Below are 23,259 nucleotides of genomic sequence, written 5' to 3'. Positions count from 1 at the left end.
TTTTTCTTTTTTAATGAGAGATATCTATATGCATGTAATGACGATGATAAATACATAAATAATATTATTGTATATTTAAATTGAAATGTAGAAGGACTATATTCTCAAAAATCTTCTTACATTCTACACAAAATTTAAAATAATAGCAGTTTTTTGTTTGTAATAACATAAAAATGGAAACATTTTTGAAAGATTAAAAAAGAAAAAAAAAACACTTGAAAAAATTCTCTTTCTATATCGAAGTATAGATATTTTCTATATGATAAAGATGCAGTTGAAATTCTAATATGCGCAGAGGTTCCAATATAATTCTATCTTTACTTGATTTAATTATGTGCTCATGGCAACTACATTATTGCATGGTTCAGTGTAATAATATGATTTTGTGAAATATCACTGAATGTTAAAAGTAATAAATAACAGATAGTGGAGGTACAGTAACAACACTGACATGTCTATGTCTCACTCTACAAGATACACCTTATTCTATCAGGTACTGTAATGGGTTTTCTGTCATGGTAACATGCACCAGTCTGGAATATATATTTGCAAATTTTTTTCCTTTGTCTATTGTATGATACACAGAACTCTTACTGCTTTTTATGTCTGCTATTTTTACATGAAATGTATTTAATCATTGATGTACTTATTTTCCTATAAAATGAACAAATACATCAAAACGGATCTAAATTTGTATTGTAAATGAAACTTACTTTTTATCTAACGACAAAATAATACGTACTAATTACAATAATGTTTTATCTATGTGTAATAAAATATATATAACTATATGAATGTATTTTTGAAAATTTACTTTGTATACTGTGGGTTAATACTTCAATGAATAGAAAAAATTAAAATTATTTTCATATAGTTACAAATATATTGTAGAAAAATGATTAAAATTGTAAGAATCATTTACAATGGTCAAATAATTGAAATTGTATTCATGTGGAAAATCTTATAAAGATATTTTAAATGCAAATAACATGTTCACCATGAGGATCTATTATATATATATGTATATAATCGTTCTGTGTATCTAAATTAATGTATAAGTAAGTTCATTTGTAATACTCATCTTATTTTACAATATTAAACTTGCCTTTTTACATTCAGAGGATTTCTGAAATTTGGAATTATATCAAAATTAAAAGATCTACAGTCAATGTTATGTGACAATGATATTTTGTCAAAATTACTTGATTCTACTGATGTAAATTCTATATATTTTCTTATTTTCTTTTTTCTTTTTGTAATGTGAAGCATTTCATTCATTATTTAATTTGTTAATGTCATTTGTTTTTAGGGCTTCTCATTTCATTTTGAATAGCAAATTTTAAACTTACATATCATAATTGTATAATTACTATCTATATATTCATGAAATAAGTAAAGTAAAAAAAATCATATCAACTAACTTTTTCATACGCATATAGTATCGAATTTAACTCTACTTTCAGTTTCTAATGCTAAGAAATTTTTATCATATATATCTTTACGTTTAAACTATTTAAAAAAAAAAAAAATAATAATAATAATAAAATCATGGAATGGCTAGTATAATAATCATTAAAATTAAAATACATTATTAATTTTTGCAGCCAATTATAAAATTGTATAGGCCTTGCACACTTAAATATTTAATGTAGTTATGGACTTATACAGTTTCTTTTTCTTTATCAATCAGTCATAATTTAATAATTATAATGTGTGCATACCATGTATTTTATAAGTTGTTCTTTTTTAGGTATTTCAATGTTATATGCGTGACATATACGTCACATTCTGATTTATAAGGAACGATTTTTTCGAATATTCGTATAAATACTTTTTTTTCGTTTTTACATGTTAAAAATAATTTGTAAAAACAAGTACACTTTTATCATTAGTTATACAAATTGTAGACTTAATTATGAATACCTGAGGATTAATATGCATGCATGATGTAAAAGTTGACTGTAACCAAACATACTCAGGTATCCATATATATCTAAATTCGAAAACTTTATTATAAAGATCTCGTTACTCGATTTTAGTGTAGAATAATTTACAAGAATTTCTCAAATTTCAATCAGAGATGTAAATTAGAAAACCTGAATTTTTAACAAGTTTACTTTTTCTTCGTAATACTAAGATTATTATTATTTGAAAATTTCATTGAATACTATTTTTTTCAAACGCGATGTCCTTTTTTTTTCTTTTTGCTTTTGAGAGAAAGAGAGAGAATTATATGATATATAATGTCATATAAATCTAATGGAACTGTTATTAACTTTTATTTCTTAACTTCCTCTCTACCTTTTTTGTTTCCATAATTTCTGTTTCTACTCATTTACAACAACTTTGTAACAGGTTTGTTTGTTTGTTTTCGTTTTTTTTTGTGTGTGTGTAAATTAACGTCATATTCCTACCTGCTGTATTCCAATTCACGCAAATGCAAAACAGCCAAGATCGTTAGAGCGTATTCATCCATTTGGTCCAAGTACTGGAACAGATGTGCAGGTAACGTTTTCTGATGATATATCATTATCTTGACATCCTGAATTATTATTTAGGCTGCCACTGTTACTGTCTAAAGTACAATTGACCATAGTAAACTGTGTGTCATCCAAATCTTGGCTTTCTTCATCATTTTTTCTTAAAACGGTACTATCACGCCTTTTGTACTATAATTATATTCAAAATAATAATATATTTAAATGAAATTTAAAGAAACAATTTAGTCTTCATATTGTCTTTATATATAATACCTGAGGGTTTTCCGTAAGACAAATATTCTTTGATTCTCCATTTACATCCCAAGGTGATAATAATGGTTCCTTTACGCAAGGTTCCACAACACCATTGGTATGTCCTCCCTAAATCAAATTATTTAATATAAAATTTGTAAATATATAGGGTGATTTACTTAGCATATTAAAATTGATTTACTTTGGTATCTGAATGTGGATTTGAAACTGGCGAAGATGGACAAAGACCAGCAAGTTCAACATCATTAGAAGAAACTGTAACATTCATTTGTTGATTTACAGGAGCAGTAGATTCGATACAACATCCATTTCCGTTTCGCACTAAAATACGTCCTTTTAGAGGTTGAGCACCATCTCTTAAAGATCGAGAACTCTCGCATTTATTTCGACAATAAATGCTACATAAGCAAATTGTTATTAATACTATGCTTATGCTTACACCCAGGATAATACCTATTCAAATAAACAAATATAGTAAAAAACTTGTTGTAAATAATTACACTTTTGTTTTTTTTTTGTAATAGTAAATACCTAAGCTTTGATCAGGTTTAATATTTTGCGGTGGCTTTTGTTCGTTCGATGATGTAGGAATTTTGATTGCTGTACCACCAGTAATAATTATTATAGGATCTGATGATTTACCATAACCCGCTTTTGTAGCTGCTTGTACAATTACAAAATATCGTTTTCCTGGAACTAAACCTGGAAGAGTAGTTGATGTTTTATTTCCAGGAACTGTTACATTTCCCCAACTTTCAATAGGGTCCATTAAATCCATGGTATACGCAACAAAATAATTTTGTATCACTCCATTTATACTACTCGGTTCTTTCCATGCAATACGAACTTTAGTATTGTTACCCAAAAACCACTGAATATCTTCAACTTTTCCAGGAACTAAAATAATTATCAAATAAATCGATGTTCCATATAATTTCTATTATATTTATCATTATAATATATATAATATTACCATCTTCATAAGTATAACATTCAACAGATTCACTGTAAATGTAACTTTGATTATTTTCGTGTCTTATCATTCTTACTTTAAATTGATACAATGTAAATGGTTTCAACTTATCAACAGTCATCTTAGTATCATCTCTGAAAAACATAGTATTTACAAATTTGATTATATTATTATATAAACCGATATAATATAAATTATATTAGATTTAATTCATACAATGTAATGCATTTGGATTCCTCAGAATTTTCAATATGAACCGCATGATAGCAAAGTTCAAAGGAATGTGCACTATGCATTTCAGTTACTGTCCACGTAACATTTATAGAGGTAGATGAAACAGGAATAGCCTCCAAAGCCATGAATACATTACCTTAATAAAGAAATTCAAGATAAAAATCGTGTGAATGTATTTTAAATTATAAAAGATATAATTACTTACTGGAACCAGAATGAGTAACATCAATGATTTTGGTTAAACAATATTTTACTTCGCCAGAATTTACCATACAAAGACCCACAGTGTAAGAACAATTCCTTTCTGTGAAGAACACAAAAAAATAATAATTTTAATATCATTACACGTTTACATGAAATTGAAAAAGAATTATACGCAGTTGTAAGAAAATACAAGAAAAAAACATTTTGTATTTTGTTTTGTACACTGTCTCCAGACCATCGTCTGGACCATGGTTTTGTTAAAAGCAAAGAAAAAAATTCAAAGTACATGCATACATAAAATAAATATTTTTGTTTTGTTTAATTCTTACCAAGATTATTGGCTAATGTATATTCTGTAGCATTTCGTGGAAGAGAAACTGTTAATAATTTGTATCCATCTGAATCTTCGCAGTAAATTTGCCAAGAATCGAATTCTGGCTCAACTTTACTGTTTTCTTTCGAATCTATTTTCCAGATGACCTAGGTAAAATGAATTATAAATAAAAAACTATTCCACAGTTTTCGTTTCGAAATCACTTAGAGACAAATTATTTTTAAATGTTATGTTAAATGTATTAATTCTCACTTTAACTGATGAAATCTTGGTACTTAATAATTGCATGTCTACAAAATTTCTAATGTTAAATTCATTAGAATCTATAGAAGGCATTGTTACAGTGCTCCAATTTAATTGCATTTCACTCAAATTAGGCCATCCCTGTTTTGTTCTTGCTATTATTCGTACATCATATTTAGCTCCTCTTATTAAATCTGCAAAAATATTGATTTTATTTATAAAATACTACATTCTTTGAATCATTTCAAATAGTTTATAATTATTCATTTGAAGTGTATTACCAGAAAGAATATAATATTCAAAATTAGCAGGTAGAAAAACTACTCTGGATGATGGATGCTGATGTAATCTCCATTGTAATTTATATTCTACCACGGTGCCACGTGATTCCTTTTCTGTTAAAGGCTCCCATGATACGTTTAATTTTGTATTACTAATAATATTTAGATTTATTTTCGGTGTGCTTTTAGGAACTAATTAAAACAATGAATAATGTTACTTTAGTCAATGGTACATCATAAAATTGATAAATAATGAATATATTTGAAAATATTCATACCACTTGGAGCTGTAGTACACAAGATGGTGGCAGATTGATCGCTAGCGCCATATATGTTCCATACTCGTACGTAAAAGGAATAATTTGTAAATGGTTCTAAAAGTTTTGTTACTTCTACAGATGTGGAATTTCCTGGCTCAGGAGGAGAAATTTCTTCTTTACCACCTTCTTTTTAACAAAAATTATATACATGTAAATTCTTTGTTTGTTTTGTTCATTTAAATTGATAACAAATCAATTATTAAACCACCTTACCAGCAGGGCTATAATGGACGGTATAAGCTGTAATACTGGTATACGGTAGAGACTTTGGTGGTTCCCATGAAATCAAAATTCTAACTGGGGACACAGCGTGACATTTTAAAGAGGTAGGTGCAGCAGGACTATTGCGAGATGAATTTACTCGAAGCCGACCAGCAGCCCATATTTCTCCTGCTGAATTTACAGCTACACATTGATACAGACCAGAATCTGATGGAACTGTTGCCGAAATTGCCAATTCCCTTTTGTTGTTATCTTTTACGTAAATTGTTCTACGTCCTATAATTATTTATTATTTGTATGTTTTACAAATATCTAGGAAACTTTGTTTGATACTTGATTGATACTTCAATTATATTATTACCATTGACTGTAACATTTAGAGAATCCTTTAGCCAATAAATTTGTGGTTCAGGTAAACCCTGTGCCTGACACTCAAATCTTGCAGTTTTTCCATTTGGACAAACTCGATTTACAGGAGTTTTCAAGAATGATGGAGGTACCGATATATCTACAGTTATATTCTGTAATGATTAATGAAATTTTGATCATTATTAAATTAGATTATAAATACAAATAATTATATAATAAATTAAATACATACCTGAATTTCCAAATCATTTGTTATCGAATTTTTTGAAGAACAAGTATAGATGCCAGCATCAAAAATGCTTACATTTCTTAATTCTAATATAGCAATGCCAGTAGTAGAATTAACAAGAATGCGAGGTTGTGGAACATTGCTGTTACCTTTAAATAAATAACTTTATAAAATAATAGTATTTATATAATTTATACAAAATTCAATAAGATTATATAATTACATACCTGTATATCGAGGTATGAAAGTCCATGTTATAAGAGGCAGTGGATAACCAGATGCAGCACATGCTAGATTAAGGCTTGATCCATTAAGTAGCGAATGGTTATATGACGTTTGTGGAAATAATGATGATGATTTATGTGATTTTTCATCCTCCGATCTAGCAATAACAGTCAGTTGTGCCTCTTTACTTTTTTTGGTTTTTTTTAGGAATTCATTAGTCACTACACATCTAAAATAACCAACAAGAAAAATATCTTAACAATGGCAGTGGTATTTATAGAAATTTTTTACTAATATTTTATACCTATAAGAACCAGCATCTGATAATTGTGTTGTACTTATATACAGAACACCTGGTGATACCATTGAATATCTGCAATATCAAATAATTCTTATGTATGTATGTATGTTTTTCAAATATTAATCATTATTTTCCTTTTCTATTAATTAAGCATATTACTAACTTTGAATTATTAAGATTAAGCAGAACTGATTTTCCATTATGTTCCCATGTAACGTTAGATGGAAAGGGAACACTATCTATGATACAAGACAATCTTACTACTTCGCCTTCTTGAACGGTTACATTCTCTGGTGATTCTTTAAATACATGGCCAAGTTCTATAATAATCAAATGTACAAATATTAAGTCTTTTTTTTATGGATAAACATTATAATAAACTTACCTGCTATTTCAATGAATGTTGGCGAAGATCTCAATAGTCCAGAATCAGTTTGTGTTATACAACGATATTCATCTTTAATATGACTCTTAATATTAGTAAGGCTGGTATTTTCTTTTTCTTTGAACTTTTGTGACTTTTGAAAATTTTGTTTCTACGATAAATTGTTTTTAATGCAAATTACATTTATGACTTTCGATTTAAAGTATTTTTTTCTATATTAGAGCACTCATAAGTACCTTAATGTAAAGAAGAGATCCATTACGTTGTACAGAGCATCGGGTAGAACCACATGGTGGTATTGGTTTTCCATTACGTAACCAAGAAATAGTTTGATTAGTATCAGCTAAACAATTAAGTATTATCGATTTCTTTCCCAATATTACATGACCACTAGGTTCTATTTCTGTTGTCGCAGTAAAACCTTTTGTCGAATCTGCATCAGAACCATCCGATTTAGATACATTTCTATTATTTATATTTGTTCCAATACCTTTGACACCTGTAAAATATAAATAATCATCTTTCAATATATATACATAAATAACAATTAACATCATATTAATGAAATATTTCATTTAAATAAAGGAAAAATAATTTGTTTGATGTTGTTATTGTTGTATTTACTATTATAAATGCAAATCAATAAAATATATATATATATATATATACATATATACGTTATATATATATATAACGTTCTTAGAAAAAGTTTAGAGAAAAAGTTGATAGAAAAAACAAGAAAAACTAATGCGTGCAATTAAAAGTAAACATAATAAACGATTATTAGCAAAGTATTTCCGCAATAACGAATTGCCATGCGACATCGCTATGAGTGTAAACAAACAGATCTGATGGCAACAGTAAAAGACGCACCTGCAGCACAAGCGGGCTTTAGTACTTCTGTAAACAAGATACTAAGCAAAAATACTCGCGCCGCCATATATTAACGCTCATTGGCACCGGTTTCACTGACAAATCTTAGCCGAAACACGCCGTCGTATAACGAGACTCATGAGAAAAAATCTTCGCCGCATGTTTGACATCGTCTCGTAGGAGTGTTTTTGGCCGGGCCCTGGTTTCTTTCGCAGTTAATTAAAAAATTCTGTTGACCTCATAAATCCTTGTCTTTTCACATGATCAACAAAAATATGTTATTCATCGCGTCGTTGTTTAAAATATTCAACCGGCAATAGTCGATTACTCTGACCGCACGTTTGCCGTCGTAAATGCAACAACCACCACACCAGTAACGCCTGCTTTAGTTTTGCGTTAGCACGCGATTCGTTCTTCCCTTGCCATCATCTTCCTTGCCTCCCTCCCACCCAGAATCCAAGCTCCGAAGAAAATGATTCAAAATTCTCTGCCACGACAAGCGCGACAGCGTCATCCTGTGGTCAACAGTAGAAAATACACCAAAGTCATACTATCTCATTCTCTTGGATTCGATCATATTACGGAAATCGGGTCAAATAGAGCGGTTTTACATCATCCAATCAGAGATCTTCACATATATAGACTACACTCTGATTGGTGCATTTGAAATATTGATTAATCTGATGCAATCTAATCTCAAAATTACTTTGACCCTATGCTTTTATCCTAATTAGATATTTCATTAGATATATTTGTTTATACAATTTCTCAATTTTTTATAGATTAATGTAGTGTAATTCGTATAGGTAAAATCATTTATAATTATCTTAACTATATAGTCATTAAGTGTTGGCGCGATTGAGTTATCTTGTCTTGACATTTACATTTAAAGCGCAATGAGAAGGTACTTAAATTACCTAGTTAACTACGATGTCACTTGGATCGCTGTAATCGAAAAATGTTATTACGTTTGAAAATAATTTCAAAAATGTCTATCGCAGGTAATTAATTAATTTATTTCACATTATATTTATAATCATTATTTTTAACAATAAACGTCGTAAGCTTTTTAATTTTATCATTCCAGAATGATAAACCCACGTAATGCTAAGATTTTGACTTGAAGTTATATACGTAATATGAAAAACACCCCCTTTATATGATAGAACACTACGATATTCAACTATAGATTTTTAAAAATGTTTCTTTGCAACGCTCAGTTAAAATTCTCTCTTTAAAAATCGCTAATTATTTAAGTATTAGTTAGAAAAAAGTATTTTCAACAGTACGAGAAGAGTCCTGGAAGTTGCAACTATTGTTCCAACAATTGAAAATCATATAGATAATTGATATTTCATTTATATAGAGAAATTCATTTCTATAAAGTACTCTATTTATTAATTAAAGTTTTTTAATATACATAATCGTAATTTTCGTAAGTAAATCTTATTAATTATTATATACAATGACACATAAAGTAGCGTCATATTAACATCTTATAATTAATATGAATTTTTAGCGTATTTTTTTTTTTTTTAACTAATTTGAAACGTCTGTGACATGAAGTTATCGATCGTTAGTCGAATATGATTCGACAAAGATGAAAATGTAACGGGCAATTGGTCAATACCGATCGGAAGTGCTGATTTTCTTAGATTCAAATCTATATACCCACCACATAGATAAAAGGCACGTTACGATTTGCGTCGATGAAATTCAGAAAGGATTTCCGATTTGCTGAGAAGAGAAGTAAGTCTAGTGGTGGGGATGATAAGGGCGGAGAAGATAGTGGGGAAAGGGTGGGGTAAGAGGTAGAAGGGGGATATCCGCAATTCAGTTCGCGAAGCGGCGTAATGTGAAGAGGAACTGTCGTTCCGCCTTCGACATCGTTACGTCGCTGTTTAAATTTCTCTCTTCGTATTTCCAGTGTCTCTTCAATCTCTAATTGTATATTAGTGTGACAACTGAAAAAATTTGAAAGATACAGGTCCTCTTCTAGCAAGAAGATCAAATATTACAAATGGAAGACAAAAACACACGTTGAAGATATATACAAGGTTTATTTCTTTTTCTCTTTTTTTCTCTTTTTTATTCCTTTTCTTTTTATTTTATCTCTCTCTCTTTCTCTTTCTCTTTCTGTCTATTCTTTCTTTCCTTCGGGTACAACCCCTTTCAAGAAAATCTTGCAATTGTCTTAATCGACTTTTATATTTTTCATTTTCTTTATTTTCTTCTTTTCTATCGCTTTTTCTCTCTTTTTATGTATTTTTTTCTATAATTTTACATATCTTTCTATTTTTCATTTATCTCGCTCTCTCTCTCTCTCTCTCTCTCTTTCATTCACCCCTCTTTTTTTTTATCCATCTATCTCTCTTTCTCAGTATTTCTTTTTTGTTTTCTTTTGTTTTTATTTTCTTTTTCTTTCAATGAAATTATAAAATGCTCATTACGATTTATACGCGATTTCGTTAGACATTAGGTGTGATTTGACTGAAAAACACGAAGAGATAGGCTAAACCCTAAACGCCGAACCTTATCAATAGTTCACCAGTCTAATCGGCGTACACACGTAGTCCTTTGGAGAACGATAGAAGAAGAGTGTGTGACGAAAGTTCTCAAGAAACGGACGATCTGGACATGCCTACGTTGGTGCAACCAGTAAGTATACGCGTATAATAAATATATTAATCATTCAAATGTTCTGTTACATATTTGTTTTTCATAATAATACGAAATCACTATTATAGCTTTAATATCTTTTCATTTTCTATATTAAACTATAAGAAGAATTGTTAATCGATTTGAAGCATCCATTAAATTCAAAAGATATGTCCTCAAAGATAATAAACAAATAGGATGAATTGTTATTAATATAGATATCTACGTATATATAGATGAATAAATCATATATTCCTTTCTCTTTCTTTCTTGCGAAAAGACCACGTGCAAAACACGTTGCGTGGCCCGCGGATTGATGGACGAATCTTACCTTTATCGTTTCACGCCGTCACCATCGTTGCGCCCTCTGACTTTATTTTCCCCTTTTTTTTTTCTTCTTGTTCTTCTTCTTCCCCTTTGTTTCATTTATATTTATCTTCTTGGGTTTTGAAAAAAAAAAAAAGAAAAGAAAAAACAAACGTTTTATTTCTTTCACGCTTACAATACGCATTTTTTTCAACAAAGGTGGTGGACAACCACCGTCCATTGAATTTCCAATTTTATTATGAAATATAATATATATTTATCCTACGATAATTAATATCGATAAATTAGAAAATAATATAAAGAAAAAAAATTTAAGTAATTCCCTTTTTTCCCCCGTAATCCTGAGATAACCGACGTGATGACCTGTATTTTACTTCCTCCTTTTGTTACGTCACAATTTCTAACGCAATTGTGACCTTCTTTCTTCTATTCCGTCAATAAATTTACAATTTAAGAATAATAGACATTAGGTAGAGTTTTTTAATTAGCTATATATATATATATATATATATATAAAATTAGATTTAAAATCATAATTTAATAAGATTAGATCTCGAAAATTTGATTTTTATTATAGAAACTTCCCCTTATCGAGAATTTGATCTTACATAAGCGTAATAATCGCGTATATGTATATGCACCGTTCGTGTTAATTTTACATTAATAATATTTAAAATGTTTCATATTCAATTCGTTCTTTATTCATATATTATTCTTATTAACATTTCGCATGCGTACTTTGATATTATTGACTAATTAGAAAACAGAATTATTCCTCAAAAAAAGAAAGAATAAAGTGTTAAGAGATATTATACTAGTTTCGATATGTAAAATCAAAAGCGTAAAAAAATAAAGAAGAAATAGAAAGGAAAGAAAAAAAACAAACTAAATTTTTTCTTTTATTTTTTTTTATCTTTGCTCCTACTTCTTCGTTGTTTCTTTTATTCTTTTACCAAAATTTGTCGTTTACAACATATAAATAGTGTTTTCAATATTTTAGTCTTGCACAGTTTGTACTTGTTCGCTTGTTGTTTGCTTAGTTTATATCATATCAAGATATTACGATGTTCAAATAACTGTTTACCCTTACAAATCTAATTATTTAGATACATTTATGTTCGTTCGTTCGTTCGTTCGTTCGTTCGTTCGTTTGATTAACAAGTAGTACATATATATATATATATATATATATAAGATGTTATTCAAAGATTTCTATATATATATCTTTTGACGAATCAGCGAATAATTATGCGCTGCTTACGACAGGTGTTTGATTTCTCAATGCGATAATGTCATATTATGCAGAAAAAGAAAGGAAACATCAGATTCGCCATACAAATTTAATTTCTTTCCCTTTTGATGTTTGGTAAAGTTAAAACTGAGAATAGTTTCTATTATTCGTATTTAGAGGAACAAAAGAGAAAACTCCTCCTTCCTCTCTATTGTATTTATTTATCTTTATTTACGCTTACTATATATATTATGGATAATATTGTTTTTTTATTACATTATATTGTATCGTATGAAGAAATGTGTTGTTAGAAACGTGATACGCATTAATATACATATGTTTATGTATATATAAATATCGGAATAGAACCTTAGCATCGTGTTAACAATGATGATTATATATGAGAAAGTACAATTTCTAAGAAGTTTTCTGTTAAACCGTCCTCTCACACTACTTTGAACTTGAAAGGACACGATTCCAAGAAGTTTAGTTTGCCTCTTAAGAGATATTGAATAATAGATATTTGCTCGTTATCTCTCCTGACCCGAGAGAAAAGTGTGTTGTTTTTTTTTTTTCGCAAATTCCACAAACACGAGCTGGAAGTGACGTCCTTGGCGTCGTGTCCTGTTTTCGTGTTGTCTCTATCGAAAGCTTGCAGAAACACACACACACACATTTGATCGGTGTCGTTTACAGAGAGATGAGGTCGAAAAATTCTTGGGTACGTAAACTCACCTTACTGTATTCTCTCTATATATTTATTTATATCACATCGTGACTCTCTCTGCACGCTATTGGACCACAAATGTGTTTGTTCGAAAATTTTATTTATATGACTCGTAAAAAAAAGTGTGTTGGGGTTTTTTTTTATTCTTGTATCTTTTCATGTTTTCTTCGAGTAGATCTATATGTATGTGTGTATATGAATAAGTAAAATACGCTTCATACTTATTTACATATGTATGTACGTATTATTTTCACGAATGAATGCGTATAGATAGTAACAAAGATGATCGTTTTTGTTCAAATGAAATAAGAAAAGTGTTATATCTTACATTCTTATTTATTTATTTATTTGTTTATTTATTTAGTTTTTATTATTTTCCCCTTTTCCTTTCCTAGTTGTCTTTGCCGTACGATGAAGATGGAACTAACACGTGGGAAGGCTCGGAACGTAACGAGACGACGACGCAGGGTTTGCAATTGCATACACAGCACGATCAAGAGATGCAGCAATTGCAGTTGCAGCAAAGAGAACGAGGACAACTTTTACAGGCGCAGCAACAGCAGCAGCAATATCGTGAAAAGACGCAGCAGCAGCAACAACAACAACAGCAGCAGCAACAACAAAGAGATTCGCAACGTGAACGGGAACGGGAACGCGAACAATTGCATCAGTTGCAATCTATCAACAATTTATTGCTAGATTTACCAACGACGTCGAGCTTGTATTCAAATTATTCACACGATGCCTCCTGCTCGCAATCTACCAAAAGTTCTAATATAGAAAGTGAGCTTATAATGTTATTTTTATTTATATTTAATTAATTAGATCTTAAATGTAACATTTAAATTCAATCAAATTTAATATATCAAACTGAATGGAAAAGTTAATTATATAACGTTTAAATGGTTACTTCGAGATTACATGATACTACTATAGTAAGGAATTTTTCGAAAATAATCGATACAATTATCGATTCTTGATTTTTCTATTAAAAATTTTCTTTGTATTTTTTGTTCTTATAGGTGATATGAACATTTCGGATTTATTTGGTCTGAGTTTACCTCGAGGATCATTAATGGGCAATCAAACTGCAGTCGATTCATCGAATTATCGAAATTATCAACAACGCGGACAACATCGTAATAATCAGGTGTCCTCCTCTCATCAACGTTATCAGGTAAATCAATGTGTTATATATATTTGTAGAATTTTAATTGTGTCGTTGAAATTTGTCTCACGCGTAAAGTTTTCCTTAGACTTCCAATAACCAGAATTGGATTCATAGAATATCTTCTATTATGCTAGTCGTGTTTTAGTAATAAAACTTGTTCGTTCAATCGGTTGTTACAAATTTGAAATTAGTTTCGGTGAATATCGTACCAATAATATATTATACAGATAAAGTATATATTATTAAAGGTTGAATCGCGTATCTCAAGAGAAATTGCTTATTTCTATGAAATTTATGATTATATTTATGGTTATATTTATGATATATATATATATATATATATATATATATATATATATATTATGTGTGTAAAAGCCATATAATTGTTAGACTGGTTTGAAAGTACGATTATACGGTGATTCGTAGGATCATTTAACTGTGTGAATCTCGTTGGCAAAGTAGGTGGATCTGGAGAAATTAAATACGATAATAAAACTTGTATGATTAAACTATAGAAGATAACAATTCTTAACTTTAATATGACAATCATTTTCTACAATTTTTAAAAATACTATTTCTCAAAATTTAAACCTTATAAAACATTATATCCTAAATATATATACATATTTACTTTCAAAAGTAAATTTAGAATTAACCGATAAAGTAACTTAAATATTTTATTGAATGAAAATGTCGACTTTTATTTGCCCGAGGATGAATTTTTAACATACTTTTTTATTTTATCGTTTATGAAGTTCCACGAAATGTCGGATAATTCAAAGACGTAATATAATAATGGAGGATAATATAGAAGGGGGTGGTTGGTGGTTATTGGTTGTTGTGGTGTATATACATGTAAGAAATGGAGCCTACAACAATTTTGGCAGACTGTAAATATTACGCGTTAGGTTGCGATAAAAACGTCAAACGTGAAATAGGCAGTATTGTGCTTGAGACGTCTGGTTGCTGCCAATGCAATAACCGGAACAATGATTATCCCCATTGGAGTAACTCCAACTACCCCTTATTCTATCCAGACCGACTAATTTTTCGCAATTCAAACGGCAACCCGCCATATCGATCATCGATATAAACTGCCACTCATTTGTTACTCAACTCATATATATATATATATATATATATATATATATATATATTATTATTATTATTATTATTATCAAAATTTGAAGATATCTATTCAATTTATTATTAAGGTGAACCTAAAATAATTTTGTTATAAGATTATCAAAAGTTAAAGCCCTTTTATAGGATAGTATAGGAAAATAAATATTGTTCTCTTGTTGAATACATTAGTGTGTTAGTAGTTAATGTTATGCAGAGAATAAGATCCTTGGAACATCGAAATGTGTGCATTAGGCTCGGCTTATAACACGTAGAGTAAAGTAAATTACATAGAAGCAGCGGAACGCCTCGGAGCGACCTCGATTTTGGCCTCGATTTTGCCAAGTACTTGCAGACTTGAGCCAAACGATTCTATTCCACACTTTTCTTTCTTGTCCTACCTCCGATGATGGTTTTCGTAAACTTGTTATATTCCTTCGAAATCGTCTATCCTTCGTGATAATTCGCTATGTTAATAGTTTGGATATACTCCAAGGATCGTCTTACGAAGATGCGATGTATCAAAATAAAATGCATATAGGATATATAGGATATTTAATGAAAAATATTAATAATTATAATAGTGCGAGGACAATCACGGATTTTATTCTAATTCGTCTACGGTCGATGTACCTGGTTCGCCAAATTCGATGACTACTTCTGGAAGTCCAAGTACACCTGGAAGCTTATACTCCAATCCATACACCTTTCCTCAAAGTGCTAACAGCTTGTATTCAGGATCATCGGCAGCAAGTCGTTCGTCGCTTCAACATGTAGGCTCTCCTCCATCACCTGTTCATTCACCATATGGCAGAGCTATTCGTGGTTCTCCACCATACAGGTATGCAATGCAGGTGTTAGATAGATAGATGAATGATCATAATCAAAAAATAATTTAATATATATGTATGTTATGTATATAAATATATACATGTGTGTATTTGATTTTAGTAGTTGCGGCAGTCCTACGTTAGAATATCCTCCTCATACAGCAGGTTGCCATGTATCACGATCCAATTCACCAGCAGATTCGGAGACGAGTGGTTCTAATAGTATGGATGGTTCTTTATCTAACATAATGGTAATTATTAATAAATTAAACTATTTTTGTTTCTTTTTATATATTATCAAATTAAATGTTAACAAATATAATGATATATTTTTTTTATTTACAGAATTGTTTGTCATTAAATACATCGTCTCACAGATGTTATCCACAATCTTTAAGATCATTAATGTCACCAGAAACAGATCTCTATGGAAATAATAGGACAGCGGCATTGCAACGTATGGCGATTAAAAAATATTTATCTTCGTCTCATCAAAATTTATCATCATTGTATCATCAACAAACACACGGACAAAATAATCGTACTCCTCACCATTGCGGTTCCCCGCCATCTGGAACATTTTTGAATTCAATTTTAAATCACGAGAAGGGTTGCTGCTCAACGGGAAATCCTCATATGATGTTAAATTCTCCTCTCAATATTCCTGATCCACAAATATCTTTGGATCGAGCGGCAAAGTTTCATAGAAATGCAGCTGGTAGTAAATCAATAATTTAATGATAAACAACTTTTTATGTACATAACATTTGAAATTGTCATATATGATTTTTTTCAGCGCTTTGTGACCCAACTTGTACTTGGAGTGGTATATTGCCTCAACGTATACAAAAACCAACAGGATATTCTTCTAAAGTATTTCTTGGTGGTCTTCCATGGGATATTACGGAATCCCTTTTGATAGCTACGTTCAAGCAATTTGGTCCAATTCGCGTTGAATGGCCGAAAAAAGAACAATCTACTACACAACCTAAGGGCTACGCGTATATTATTTTTGATAATGAAAAACAGGTATTATATATGTATTGTATTTTTTTACGAAGAAGCATGTGCGCGCATAAGGAACAATCTTACATTAATTGTAAATATAAATGATTTTAGGTACGATCTTTGTTGGCCTGTTGTACGCACGATGTTACTAATGGTGGAAGTTGGTATTATAGAATTTCTTCAAAACGTATGAAAGGAAAAGAAGTATGTTACGTAAGAATAGTTTTCTTTTATCATTTTTATTGATATAAATATAAATTAATGCGTTACGTTTTTATAAATGCGCTAGGTTCAAATAATTCCATGGATTCTTAACGACAGTAATTATGTTAAATTACCATCACAAAAGCTTGACCCGCACAAAACAGTTTTTGTTGGTGCATTGCATGGCATGTTAACTGCCGAAGGTTTAGCCAAGATTATGGATGATTTATTTCATGGAGTTATTTATACAGGTGATTTGAAATTTGATATTGAAATAAAGATTTAATGAACGATTAAATGAACGAAAATATTTGTATTTTCAGGTATTGATACTGATAAGTACAAGTATCCAATAGGATCAGGTCGTGTTACCTTTAGTACGAAAAGTTCGTACAAAAAAGCAGTGTCAGCTGCTTTTATAGAAATAAAAACTGCTAAATTTACAAAAAAGGTAAATATATATAATAGCTTATTGAAAATACAACATTATTATATTATTTTGTCATATTGTTAGGTACAAGTTGATCCTTATCTTGAAGATTCCATGTGTTCTGGATGTTTCGTCCAACAGGGAACTTATTTCTGCCGTGAAGAAGTAATGAAAAAAAATCATGATTACATTTTCATCAATTTAATAAGAAAGAATTCGTTAAGTAACGCTATATTTACTATTTAATTTCAGATATGTTTCAGGTATTTTTGCCGTAGATGCTGGTTATGGCAACATTCTATGGAATCAATGCGATATCATAAGCCTTTAACGCGTAATTCTAAAAAAAGTCAGGTGATCGAATTATCACCTAACATGGGTATTAACACTAGTAGTTCCCGCAGTTCGAATTTTTGTATTTGAAAGAATAATGGAAGTTCATTCCCCGTGCAGCCACGTTCAGTTCTCTTTTGACTATTTGTTTTGATACGGACGTTGCACTGGTTGACTTATTGACAGGGTATAATGTTAGTTTTTATTATAAAAAGCTGTAGGTAGCTGGACGGATATATATCGAAAATTCCAGCTTATCTCTTAGAAAATTGTACAACGATTAAGTTGTTATCATTTAAGAATGTGGCGATGAATCTGGTGTATTTGGGCTACATTCGAGACAAGCATATTACTTTTATTTAGTATGTTTACTTAGGGTCTGTGGTGCTCTTGTGCTCTTATTTTTACTACGTAAAAAAAAAAGTAATCGTGTCAATAATTCACCAGAATTGCACTGAGAGAGATTATACGTTATATAAGGTAGTATTATTATTGTCGCCTTTTCGTTAAATTTTCATACAGACTGAATGATGGCTTTATGGTGTGATATAATATTGTTTTTTTTTAATACGACAAATGAAAAGTCGTTAAAATGTATAGCGATGAGATTGTGGATAAGCTTAGTTAAAAGCTTAGAATTTATTTGCGATATTCTTGTCGCCATGATGATGGATTATGATAATAACTACTTCTTGGCAGAAGATTTACGCTTAATTGTTAATTATTACTTTAACGAGACTATACATTTAGTCCTTTTTTTCTAATTGGGCGAATTAACAATTGTATTTGTTATTTTTTTTGTACGGTCTACTACATGATATATACTAAATGATAGTAATATATTGGTAAGAGAATCGATTTTGAAGAAAGTATTATCTCCAGTACGCAGGCCGTTCTTCCAATTCGAACAGTCGCCTAGTAATAAATAATACACCCATCGTTAATTTTACTTTATATTATAGAGTATAGAGAAAGAATACCGATTCGTGCCCACCGTAGTTAATAATAATTTATAATTGTTGTTAGTTGTGGAAAAGCGGGCTAAGCTTTTTTAATAAGCCTTTATCCGCTGGGACTGTTTAAACTGTTGACGAAATGGAGAAGTACACGGTCTACGATTCTGGCACGCATTATAGTGAATTGATTTTGTTTTTATTTTTTGTTACTATATTGCGTTACATATATATTTTCTTTCGATAAAATGTCGTCGTATATTCTTTACCTCGCGTTTATTATGTTTTGATATCATTTTGTTGAATTAATTAAAAGTTATATTTTTGCAGATAATTTTATAATGTGTTATTCTCATTTTTTGTTGTTTTTTTTTCTTTTTTATTCTCCTTTCATAATTCGCCGTGTGTGTTTCTTTTGTTGTCTTTGATTTTTTCTTTTTCTTTTTGTTTTTAAATCCTTTCTGATTTTTCCTTCATTACATGTCATCATGATTTTTGTTTCCTTTAAAAAATAATTCATTATTTTCATTTATCCTATCAAACAATATTATAATAATATATCATTTAATATTATTGCTACAAGAGAGTTTATTTACTTAATTCGATTACGTTTATTATTGTTTTTAATTCAAATGATATACTTTTTATTATGTATGAAGTTATTTCGTAAACTATTGTAACAATTTTTAATTTGAAATTACGTTGGTGCCTTTTTTGTCAAAGCATACAACAAATTTCTAAGATAATAATGGCATTCTAATAAAAATTAAGCCTCTCACTCTCACTCACTTTCTCACTCTTTCTCTTTCTTCCTAATAACTTGTCCATTTCATCAATAATCTAATCGCGCCTAAACAAACAGTAACGCATTGTTAATGGTAGAAATATTCACTGAGAAAAATGAATGCAATAGAAAATAATGTTGAAAGAATATAAGACTGTTCAGGAAGAAAAAAAATCTACTATATATATATATATATATAATTATAAATTCTCTTATAGAATAATAATATACAAAGAAGATACTCTTAAATATACTTGAACAGATTGAAAATATTATGTATTATGTTACAATATGTTTGAAGAAATGACGAAGTAGAAGATAAACGTGTTTGTTGTTATATAAAACAAAATTCACGTGAAAATTGTTTTAACATATAATGCATATACATAATTATATGCTTTGATCAGGCTTCCAAAAGACTTAATGTTAGGACTATTTTTAGCCCGTAAGTCATTTTTGCTAGGACGGAAAAAGTAAAGTAACAAAAAACAAGTCTATACTTACTTGCACAAAAAGTATCGAGCTATCATTAACAATTTAGAGAATTTAGAGGTTGACACAAATTTTAAAGATGCTCTTTTATCTAAAATATGTCTCCTTTACAAACTTTTAATATGTCGTGCCTTTTAATATAATCTTCTTAGATTTTATTCAAACATGAGAGAGAAAATAAATTATTTTTAAATCATTGATACCACGCGCAATACACAGGGTGATTTAGTGTTAATTGAAAAAGACTGTTATTGGTACGCATAATGTCAAGCTTTCCTAAAACTTTTAAACAATTTAATCAAACTTTTAAACAATTTAACTATAGTTATGGAATTATTTTAATTTTCAAGAAAAAGTGCCTCTCCTATTATTTAGTTTTTATTAATAATAAGAATTAATATGACTATAATTTAGAACATATTATAGCAACGATTTAACTTTATCACTTTAACACGAACATTTACACAGTAGTAAACATTGTAATGAAAACAAATTCGATACCTTTATCTTGACTATGAAAAAGCTATAAACAATATAAGTAATTTATGACGCTTTAGCTTTTCGTATTGTACCCTTGTTCGACAGGTGCTCTGTATTGAATCTGATTTATTCAACTAAATAAAGCGTTCTTTAATAATCCCCTTTTTTTCTCTACTTATATTAAAGTGATATATTGAAATAACTACGCTTATTAAAATAAAGTACACTATTTATTTTTTACTTATAATACATTTATAATTACAAAATTATAAATTCATTATAGATACAATCAATACTCTTATCGTTATAATTTCTTTTTTTGCATTACTCTCTGGTGCAATGCTCGATAAACAGAAACACAACACGATATAGTACCGAGTGCTCCAACATGCCACGTTTTCAAAAATCCTCCCCAAAGTACACCACTTGGAAGATAATTAACTGCATAAGTTATGTCCAATAACAAACATAAACATGTTAGTAGTTCTTCTTGAATATCACGATTAATACTTTCCTTTGCTTCACTGCTGAAATATTCGTTATTATTTTTGACATTTAAAATAATAGATAAATTTCACAGTAAATTGTTAAGGGATATTACTCACTTTGAATTCTCACACATTCCATTTCCTTGAGATTCGTTTAACTTCAAACGACTTAGTTTTCTTAATGATCTGAAATAGCAAAATAAATCAAAATGAGTAATATATATTAGGGTGGGTCAAAAAAATCAATTATTTTTTTTTTCACGTGCCACGGAAAAATGGATTGCTAGACACCTTAAAAAAATTCTCACCAAATATGAACTCTTAATTTTAATAGGAAGATCCTCCGCATCGCAGTTTTTTATTTTTTTCTCAGTCCAATAGAATAAAATTCATACCTCATCATTAATTGATTGTACAGAAAAATGTTTTTGAAGAATTTTGTAGGAAATTTAATGCTCTACAAAAAAAGTATCTTATATTTTTTCCGTAAACCTCACCATTTGAATGATATTGAAGGCTTAAGTTTGATTATTTTAAGACAAATTTCATTTTTGTTTATGAATTTTATAACTCGACAATAAATGACTATTATAAAATGCGCAATACAAATTTTTGTAGGAAATTAACTGCTCTATAAAAATGGTGTCTTATGTTTTGGCGATTAAATTAAGCGTTCAAAAGATATTCATCATCAAACTTTCATGTTTTACTGATTTCTGTCTCTGAATACCTTTTTTGTAGAGCATTAAATTACCTATAAAATTCTTTCAAAACTTTTTTCTGTACAATCAATAATTAATGATGAGGTATTAATTTTATTCTATTGGACAGAGAAAAAAATAAAAAACTGCGATGCGGAGGATCTTCCTATTAAAATTAAGAGCTCATATTTGGTGAGAATTTTTTTAAGGTGTCTAGCAACCCATTTTTCCGTGGCACTTGTAAAAAAAATAATTGATTTTTTTGACCCACCCTAATATATATATATATATATATATATAAAATATGATAATTTTAAATGAAATCTTACTTTGTCAAAGAAAGATGAAGAGACACTACCCAAAACCATATAATAACGTTATTCCATAGTTTAGAATTAAGCGATACAATTTTATTTTCTCCAGCCCAGCAGATATGTTCTATAGGACAAAAAATCATATTTACCCCAATTTGTATCAGTTCTATACTTCTAATAAACCAATCAGATTCCTACAAGATCATATATTAAATTTTAAAGAAAAATATGAAAAGAAAAAAAATCACTTGAATTTAAAAAAAGAAAATACCTGTTTTCCCCATTTATATTTTGTTGCATAATGAAACGTTGGTAAATCATCTAATAAACGTAAGGCTACTCTACATTCGCTTATTTTACTGCTAAATATTTTTAATTTATTTTCTGTTATTTCAGATGTAGTAACCACAGTAGCTAATTTTGCTATGTATGATAAAGTACTTAAAATTTTATCTCGTCCACGGTATGTGTCCAAATAATTTGATAAGATTTCTATATCCATAATGTTGTATTTGGAATAAATATATAAATAAATAGTTAATAATTTATTAACAAATTATTCTAAATGAATCATCAATAAATAGAAATTTGCTCTGCAATGAAAAATCATGTTTATGTATAATAATTTATGTACAAAGAGAGAAATGTATTTTTATATATATTTATATTTTCGTACATATATTTTATTTGCAGCCATCACATTTTACATTCGTATTTATATATTACATATATTTGACATTACGTGACATATGACACGATGCACATAAATTATCATTGTATTTATTTCTTATGCCATTAATAATTTTATTTAGTAAGAAAAGAATCGCATAGCATGTAAATTGCATTCCCAAAGTGTGTTCGTAAAATGTACATAAGAAATGGTTAAGTAGGTAGCCATATTAGATTACGTAGTCTATGTAGTTCATGAAATATTCACGTGATGGCACGACGGTAGACTATAAGTTCGAGATCAAGACGACGCTGTTCATGGTTCGTGGCCGTGATGACGTCAGATTTGGAAGCACAAGCCGTGAGCGCGTTTTAAAGCCGAGTAGGGCGT

The 23,259-nt window shown here is 29.3% G+C and overlaps 3 protein-coding genes across 9 annotated transcripts; 1 reads left to right on the top strand and 2 right to left on the bottom strand.

The window, feature by feature from the left end:
* Positions 1 to 570: 570 nt before the first annotated feature.
* LOC107066372 (protogenin) lies at positions 571 to 8,423 on the bottom strand. Of its 2 annotated transcripts, XR_001475713.2 has the most exons (21): positions 7,947 to 8,423; positions 7,310 to 7,572; positions 7,074 to 7,224; positions 6,852 to 7,008; positions 6,692 to 6,760; positions 6,390 to 6,616; positions 6,166 to 6,311; positions 5,926 to 6,085; positions 5,556 to 5,840; positions 5,301 to 5,468; positions 5,023 to 5,214; positions 4,751 to 4,935; positions 4,494 to 4,644; positions 4,166 to 4,264; positions 3,943 to 4,096; positions 3,727 to 3,860; positions 3,285 to 3,650; positions 2,935 to 3,206; positions 2,754 to 2,861; positions 2,415 to 2,669; positions 571 to 1,126 (listed from the first exon to the last, which is right to left on the bottom strand). XR_001475713.2 is itself a non-coding variant. In XM_015320924.2 (20 exons), the coding sequence occupies exons 1-20, from the start codon at positions 8,011 to 8,013 to the stop codon at positions 2,469 to 2,471; spliced, it is 3,555 nt and encodes a 1,184-aa protein (XP_015176410.1). In that variant the 5' UTR covers positions 8,014 to 8,423; the 3' UTR covers positions 571 to 2,468. The 2 variants fall into 2 exon arrangements, 1 of the variants encoding a protein (XP_015176410.1); XM_015320924.2 differs by having other exon boundaries at positions 571 to 2,669.
* Positions 8,424 to 9,775: 1,352 nt separating this feature from the next.
* Positions 9,776 to 19,274, top strand: orb (polyadenylation element binding protein orb). Of its 5 annotated transcripts, none has more exons than XM_015320920.2 (13): positions 9,776 to 10,003; positions 10,426 to 10,604; positions 13,285 to 13,672; positions 13,912 to 14,066; positions 15,767 to 16,023; positions 16,134 to 16,263; positions 16,358 to 16,730; positions 16,809 to 17,041; positions 17,132 to 17,233; positions 17,310 to 17,475; positions 17,548 to 17,675; positions 17,739 to 17,819; positions 17,907 to 19,274. In XM_015320920.2, exons 2-13 carry the CDS (start codon positions 10,584 to 10,586, stop codon positions 18,075 to 18,077), a joined length of 2,205 nt encoding a protein of 734 aa, XP_015176406.1. In that variant the 5' UTR covers positions 9,776 to 10,003; positions 10,426 to 10,583; the 3' UTR covers positions 18,078 to 19,274. The 5 variants fall into 5 exon arrangements, with proteins under 5 accessions (XP_015176406.1, XP_015176408.1, XP_015176409.1 ...); XM_015320922.2 differs by having other exon boundaries at positions 10,419 to 10,604; positions 16,137 to 16,263; XM_015320923.2 differs by having other exon boundaries at positions 10,419 to 10,604; positions 17,132 to 17,224.
* A 1,630-nt stretch (positions 19,275 to 20,904) lies between these two features.
* On the bottom strand, positions 20,905 to 23,007 carry Pex11c (peroxisomal biogenesis factor 11c). Of its 2 annotated transcripts, none has more exons than XM_015320918.2 (5): positions 22,876 to 23,007; positions 22,471 to 22,792; positions 22,215 to 22,393; positions 21,302 to 21,370; positions 20,905 to 21,220 (listed from the first exon to the last, which is right to left on the bottom strand). In XM_015320918.2, the coding sequence occupies exons 2-5, from the start codon at positions 22,699 to 22,701 to the stop codon at positions 21,001 to 21,003; spliced, it is 699 nt and encodes a 232-aa protein (XP_015176404.1). In that variant the 5' UTR covers positions 22,702 to 22,792; positions 22,876 to 23,007; the 3' UTR covers positions 20,905 to 21,000. The 2 variants fall into 2 exon arrangements, with proteins under 2 accessions (XP_015176404.1, XP_015176403.1); XM_015320917.2 differs by having other exon boundaries at positions 20,905 to 21,223; positions 22,876 to 22,997.
* Positions 23,008 to 23,259: the final 252 nt, after the last annotated feature.

Source organism: Polistes dominula, unplaced genomic scaffold (assembly GCF_049000335.1).
Source record: "Polistes dominula isolate Pdom_NZ unplaced genomic scaffold, Pdom_raw_medaka contig_29, whole genome shotgun sequence".
Lineage (NCBI taxonomy): Eukaryota > Metazoa > Arthropoda > Insecta > Hymenoptera > Vespidae > Polistes > Polistes dominula.
This window is presented reverse-complemented; position numbering and strand designations above follow the sequence as displayed.

Excerpts from the sequence above, each read along its gene's own strand:
- LOC107066372 (XM_015320924.2), bottom strand. The coding sequence starts at position 8,013 with ATGGCGGCGCGAGTATTTTTGCTTAGTATCTTGTTTACAGAAGTACTA. Across the intron at positions 3,861-3,942 it reads GAATCCAAATGCATTACATT|AGATGATACTAAGATGACTG; the intron begins GTATGAATTAAA and ends TATGTTTTTCAG. Across the intron at positions 2,670-2,753 it reads GTCTTACGGAAAACCCTCAG|TACAAAAGGCGTGATAGTAC; the intron begins GTATTATATATA and ends ATATAATTATAG.
- orb (XM_015320920.2), top strand. The coding sequence starts at position 10,584 with ATGCCTACGTTGGTGCAACCA. Across the intron at positions 10,605-13,284 it reads TGCCTACGTTGGTGCAACCA|TTGTCTTTGCCGTACGATGA; the intron begins GTAAGTATACGC and ends TTCCTTTCCTAG. Across the intron at positions 16,731-16,808 it reads GTTTCATAGAAATGCAGCTG|CGCTTTGTGACCCAACTTGT; the intron begins GTAGTAAATCAA and ends GATTTTTTTCAG.
- Pex11c (XM_015320917.2), bottom strand. The coding sequence starts at position 22,701 with ATGGATATAGAAATCTTATCAAATTATTTGGACACATACCGTGGACGA. Across the intron at positions 22,394-22,470 it reads AATATAAATGGGGAAAACAG|GAATCTGATTGGTTTATTAG; the intron begins GTATTTTCTTTT and ends ATGATCTTGTAG. Across the intron at positions 21,371-22,214 it reads CTTCATCTTTCTTTGACAAA|ATCATTAAGAAAACTAAGTC; the intron begins GTAAGATTTCAT and ends TTGCTATTTCAG.